This window comes from Oncorhynchus mykiss, chromosome 15 (assembly GCF_013265735.2).
Source record: "Oncorhynchus mykiss isolate Arlee chromosome 15, USDA_OmykA_1.1, whole genome shotgun sequence".
NCBI classification, from domain to species: domain Eukaryota; kingdom Metazoa; phylum Chordata; class Actinopteri; order Salmoniformes; family Salmonidae; genus Oncorhynchus; species Oncorhynchus mykiss.
The window spans coordinates 6996310-7002309 of record NC_048579.1 but is presented as its reverse complement, the minus strand read 5'-3'; the positions used below and the strand labels follow the sequence as shown (position 1 = coordinate 7002309).

General features: G+C 40.3%; 2 protein-coding genes across 2 annotated transcripts in view; one reads left to right on the top strand and one right to left on the bottom strand.

Moving 5' to 3' along the window:
- Positions 1–245: 245 nt before the first annotated feature.
- On the bottom strand, positions 246–4551 carry alg14 (ALG14 UDP-N-acetylglucosaminyltransferase subunit). Its single transcript, XM_021562257.2, has 4 exons — positions 4366–4551; positions 3121–3272; positions 2456–2578; positions 246–1112 (listed from the first exon to the last, which is right to left on the bottom strand). The coding sequence occupies exons 1-4, from the start codon at positions 4508–4510 to the stop codon at positions 882–884; spliced, it is 651 nt and encodes a 216-aa protein (XP_021417932.2). The 5' UTR covers positions 4511–4551; the 3' UTR covers positions 246–881.
- Positions 4552–5284: 733 nt separating this feature from the next.
- Positions 5285–6000, top strand: part of LOC110489535 (TLC domain-containing protein 4-B) — a 29539-nt gene continuing 28823 nt past the window's right edge. Inside the window, exon 1 of the mRNA XM_036945687.1 lies at positions 5285–5574. The gene's annotated coding sequence lies outside the window, so the exon portion shown is untranslated. The remainder of the gene's footprint in view (positions 5575–6000) is intronic.

Below are 6000 nucleotides of genomic sequence, written 5' to 3'. Positions count from 1 at the left end.
AACACCATCCTGTCATACCACTAGACAGGACAACACCATCCCGTCATACCACTAGACAGGACAACACCATCCCGTCATACCACTAGACAGCACTACACCATCCCGTCATACCACTAGACAGGACAACACCATCCTACCATACCACTAGACAGCACTACAGCTGGTTTCAGCGTCATGTCTTCAGCATATTGTTTTTGGGTGTTCTCTCTGATTATCTTTATCGGGTTGAATCCAAAACCAGAAAGTTTAGGTAATGTAATTTATTCACAATGGTAGTGACAACAACACCTCACTCAAGTCAGATCTACTGTAGCTACATATCAGGTATGAATAATACCATTTAGTATTTCTTTACACTGTACACAGCACCATGTAATAAAAGCACCATTTCATAACACATTGAAGTGGTCCAAAAGAGCTTTACATAGTTATTATGTATAGATTATCTATAGATTATCTACAGTTTATGTATAGATTATCTATAGTTTATCTACAGTGTATGTATAGATTATCTATAAATTATGTATAGATTATGTATAGATTATCTACAGTTTATGTATAGATTATGTATGATTATCTATAGATTATCTACAGTTTATGTATAGATTATCTATAGATTATGTATAGGGCTCGATGTTCCAAAGTATTCACATTGTAGTTTGTATAGATTATGTATAGATTATCTATAGATTATCTATAGATTATGTATAGGGCTCGATGTTCCAAAGTATTCACATTGTAGTTTGTAGAAAAATGTACATCACAGTCCATCAAGCAGGCAAACTATTAAACATGATCTATCAGAGCAAAGTTTTCCCGTTTGTAACATGATGAAATAGTATCAGTAAACCCCCCCCTCCCCCCCCAGATAGTCTATTCAGTCAGACTATCCTTCCGAGGTAAATTGATTTGGGGTATTTGTCTTTCAAGGTGGACCACTGCACAAAGAAGTAGTCCGAGATGTGATAGAGGATCTTCCCGGACAGGGATAGGCTCTCCACTCTGCAGATGCTCTCAACGTAGACGAGCAGGACTCTCTTCAATCCCAGGAGGCCCAGGAGAAGTCCTGCCGCGCACAGAGGGACGCAGGTCCCAGGGCCGTTACACAGCACCTGAAACAACACAGAGAGAGAGACACAGAGAGATGAGCACATGTTCATATAGCATGACACTCACAAGCCCTCAAAATTACCTCGACTAACCTGTACCCCAGCACATTGACTCAGTACCGGTCCCTCCTGTATATAACCTCATTACTAACCTGTACCCCCGGCACATTGACTCGGTACCGGTACCTCCTGTATATAACCTCATTACTCACCTGTACCCCCGGCACATTGACTCGGTACTGGTACCTCCTGTATATAACCTCATTACTCACCTGTACCCCGGCACATTGACTCGGTACCGGTACCTCCTGTATATAACCTCATTACTCACCTGTACCCCCGGCACATTGACTCGGTACTGGTACCTCCTGTATATAACCTCATTACTAACCTGTACCCCGGCACATTGACTCGGTACTGGTACCTCCTGTATATAACCTCATTACTAACCTGTACCCCGGCACATTGACTCGGTACCGGTACCTCCTGTATATAAACTCGTTATTTTGTGTTACTTTAGTTTATTTGGTAAATATTTTCTTAACTATTTATTGAACTGCGTTGTTGGTTAAGGGCTTTTAAGCAAGCACTGTCAGAGACTAAATGGGATAAAGCAGTGTACAGTACACAGACAACAGTACCATGTCTGGCCTAACAAAGCTAGATGATTTATTATGATTCAGCCTACCATGTCTGGCCTAACAAGGCTAGATTATATATTATGATTCAGCCTACCATGCCTGGCCTAACAAGGCTAGATGATATATTATGATTCAGCCTACCATGTCTGGCCTAACAAGGCTAGACGATATATTATGATTCAGCCTACCATGTCTGGCCTAACAAGGCTAGATGATATATTATGATTCAACCTACCATGTCTGGCCTAACAAGGCTATATTATATATTATGATTCAACCTACCGTGTCTGGCCTAACAAGGCTAGATGATATATTATGATTCAAGCTACCATGTCTGGCCTAACAAGGCTAGATGATATATTATGATTCAGCCTACCATGTCTGGCCTAACAAGGCTAGATGATATATTATGATTCAGCCTACCATGTCTGGCCTAACAAGGCTAGATGATATATTATGATTCAGCCTACCATGTCTGGCCTAACAAGGCTAGATGATATATTATGATTCAGCCTACCATGTCTGGCCTAACAAGGCTAGATGATATATTATGATTCAGCCTACCATGTCTGGCCTAACAAGGCTAGATGATATATTATGATTCAACCTACCATGTCTGGCCTAAAAAGGCTAGATGATATATTATGATTCAACCTACCATGTCTGGCCTAACAAGGCTAGATGATATATTATGATTCAGCCTACCATGTCTGGCCTGAGCCTGAACACCAGAGGAACGGCGTAGAGCAGAGCGTTTAGAGTGGAGATCACAGAGGAACTCCAGGATTGCCGCACCTCACGGCTTCGAGGGATCCGCTGGATGGTAAACTGACAGGGAAGGAAGTGATAAAATGGAGACGTCTAGCTTAAATCTCACAGGTACATCGAATGGACAAAGTAGGCTAAAATATACAAGTTACAGCAGGGACAGGTACCACAAGCAATTCTGACTATATACAGAGAGAAATCTATCCCAATGGCAAGTAGCCTAGTGATGGGAAGTTTTGTTACACCAAAGAAAGAAAGAAAAGGGAGTTGACGCCATCTAGGGGTGAGGACAGGACTTGCACTGAGAACTCGATTTACACTACAGATCAGAATCTCATCTCAATGAGAATTTTAGCAACATAAAATGTTCATTTGAATAGGACTTATAAAGATAATTAAAACTCAAAAATGTTATGTAAGACATTCTATTACAGAGAGGAATTCATATTTCAACAAACGGTAACAATGCAGTAAGAAACAGGGATCTTGAGACCTTCATTTGTCCATGTTTTCCTTATTTTGAAGGGCAGTTGATGACAGTGTCTGAAATCGGCTACTCAACAACTATGCTACTTAAATGTGCAAGAGGCTGTAAGGCCTACCTGGCCTTTTGAACCAGTGTCTTTCTTTGAGTTTTCAAAGGTGCGTATTTTGTCTTCGCTCATCTTGTCTGTGTCTGCGATTATATAGTGTCTTGGGCTGTAGGACTGAGAGAGACTCTCCATCAGTCGCAGGATCTCAGTGGTGTGTCCCCCTGAAGAAAAAAAACACAATGAATGCATAGATGTAACATAGGCTACATGGTCAATAGAAGCAAGCACTAATATTATCCCCTGGGTCTCCTTTCCCAATGGTGCTCTGTGTTACAACAATCCAAACAGTTTAAAACAAAGTATATACAAAGTATAATTCTTAGATTTTACAAGTACATTTCACAATGAACCGGTATTAAATTCTTAAATGGACCTAATTAACCAGGATGTCCAGCTGTAATATACCCTGAAGGAATGAGCAGCACTAGAACTAAAAGCAGTTTGGCCCAAAACAGAGGAGACATATTATATCACCATAATCTAGGACTGGCAGGAGTGTCGCCTGTACAATCTTCGTCCTGTTGTCAAAAGTCAAACAGGACTATTCTAAATAAGAAACCAAGGTTAATCCGTGTTTTAGTTAGTTTACCTATCTATCTATTTTTATCTATATGCATCAATCAATTTGTGCTCCACTCAAGCTATCCTATAGGCTACATTATGCAAGTCAGTGGGGTCCATACTATGAGACTTGGATAACAAACGTTGTTTTAATGTCAACAAGCAAGTTTCGTATGGAATCGAAAGCATGCTGCAGTTCACAAATGGCGAGTTTCACAGAGAGGGCTCTAATTTAGAGAACAAAACAGTATCATCCGTATAATGGTGCAATTTACAATTACTCGAAGACAAGCAAAATAGTGTTTCTAAAGAAAGTCAAAACGTGATGTTTTGACAAAAAAAAAAAAACACTGACTGCGCATTATAATGTTACAGACTATAAAAAATATATTTAGATTTAAAGGAGCTGATCTCTTCCTCATTTTACCCGCCACGTCATGTTTGTTATTGGTGACGTCAGCCCTAATAGTAGCTAGATTATTACAACGCGATTATTTGTTATTACTCTGTAGTTTAATAACTAGCATAAAGGCAGCAAGAAATGCCAATTAAGTGTAAAGTAAAGAGTAAAGCCTAGTAATTGATAAAATATTCATAAATGCCCCAAAAAGCAAAGGATTGTCTCGGACGCTTCAGTACCTGCTGCTAGCTTAGCCAGTTAGCTAACTAACGTTACTTTTAAAATGTTGATACCTGATCCAGCAACGATAAGCACGCAGACGGGACCTTTCTCTCCAGGTTTACATTTTGATCCAGAACGAATCACAATCAGAAGCCGCACTATAACACAAATCACTGTAAAACAAAATCCTGTGAATAGTCCTAACAACACTGCCATGATTGCTACTACGGACACTCGTTTGGACCAGTTGGAGCGGAGCGCGAAAGCGTTATGCATGTACAGTTTCCTGGAAACGGTCTAAGCAACAATAAAATGGATGTCAACGGGGGAAACCAAACTGCTGAGATTGATTTTAATTAAGCTTTAACCATTAATCAAGTAAGCTTTTTGGCTTTGTTGAGTTTATTCAACAAAACAAGTCAGCATCCAGACCACAAAATGCAACATCCCCTGTCATGTGGCTTAAATCATTGTATTTGATGGCCATACTGTCATGTCATAACCTGCCAATATAATAATCTCAATAATAACAGTTTCTACTACATTGAACCAGAACATGCAGGAAGGACGGCTGTGGGGGATAAATCTTCCCAGAAGCATATTTTAATTTTAATAGGCCTGGTGGACTGGCTTGGGGAGCCATGCAACCTCAAATCTCAAGCAATATTAGCCTATTTATTGCTTGAGCGTGGGTCAGCCCAAAACTGTATCAGGCCCCCGAGGACTGGAATTGCCCACCCTAGTCTAAACCACCTGGTAGGCCATCCCCCCCCCCCCCCCTAACACCATCTGAGTCACAGGACCACTGTTCTAACCATGTTTTTTTCAGCAACACCAAACATTGTCACTGTTGATCAGGGAGTTAAATTGATATTAGCAAATTCACATATATTTCATGAACGGGTGTGTGTGTTGGGAGGGTGGGGGTGTATGTGAATAGGCCTATCTCTTTAAGAATGTAGCTGTAGTTCGATCCCCAAATGATCGAAGTGCCCTGCCCTACTGTAACCTCCCCATCACTTCCATAAGCGAGCGTCAATTTCGCTGCATCCCACACCGCTGTCAATTTGCGCGTTATGTGGGGTGGATTTATCATTCTGTGCAATGCAGTTTAGAACTACGGTTCCCCTTTGCACGGTAAAATCGGACTTGTAGGCTCCGAGAGAGCTATATTAAAAGTGCTAAACATAACATGGCATCGGAAAGAATTTGCCATGCCTTCGCACCATCACAAACCAGTTGAGTTCGGAACAGAGATCTGCATGGAAGCCTGAAGAAAGGTAAATCTGACTGTTCATGTGTGTCTCTTAGGCTGTTCGTTTATGATTTTGAACCATACGCTATGTTACAATTACAGTGAAGGAAATGTCGTTCGTGCAATGCAACGTGAGCTGGTTCGTGAATGTTGTTAGTTAAATCGGTTGAAAATATCCGAATGAAAATGAATAATACATTGACTGAATTATCTTTGATTGTAAACGCATTTATCACGATATAACTGCATCGTTTTAATGTTACGCTACATTACATATACTGTATATATGTATATACACATGCGCAGGATTTATTGTTTCATTTGTTGGCTACAAACTGAATTGCAGTATAGGCCTACAATATTTTGTTTTCTTCATTTAACCTTTATTTAACTAGGCAAGTCAGTTAGGAACACATTATTATATACAATGACTGCCCACACCGAAGCTGGA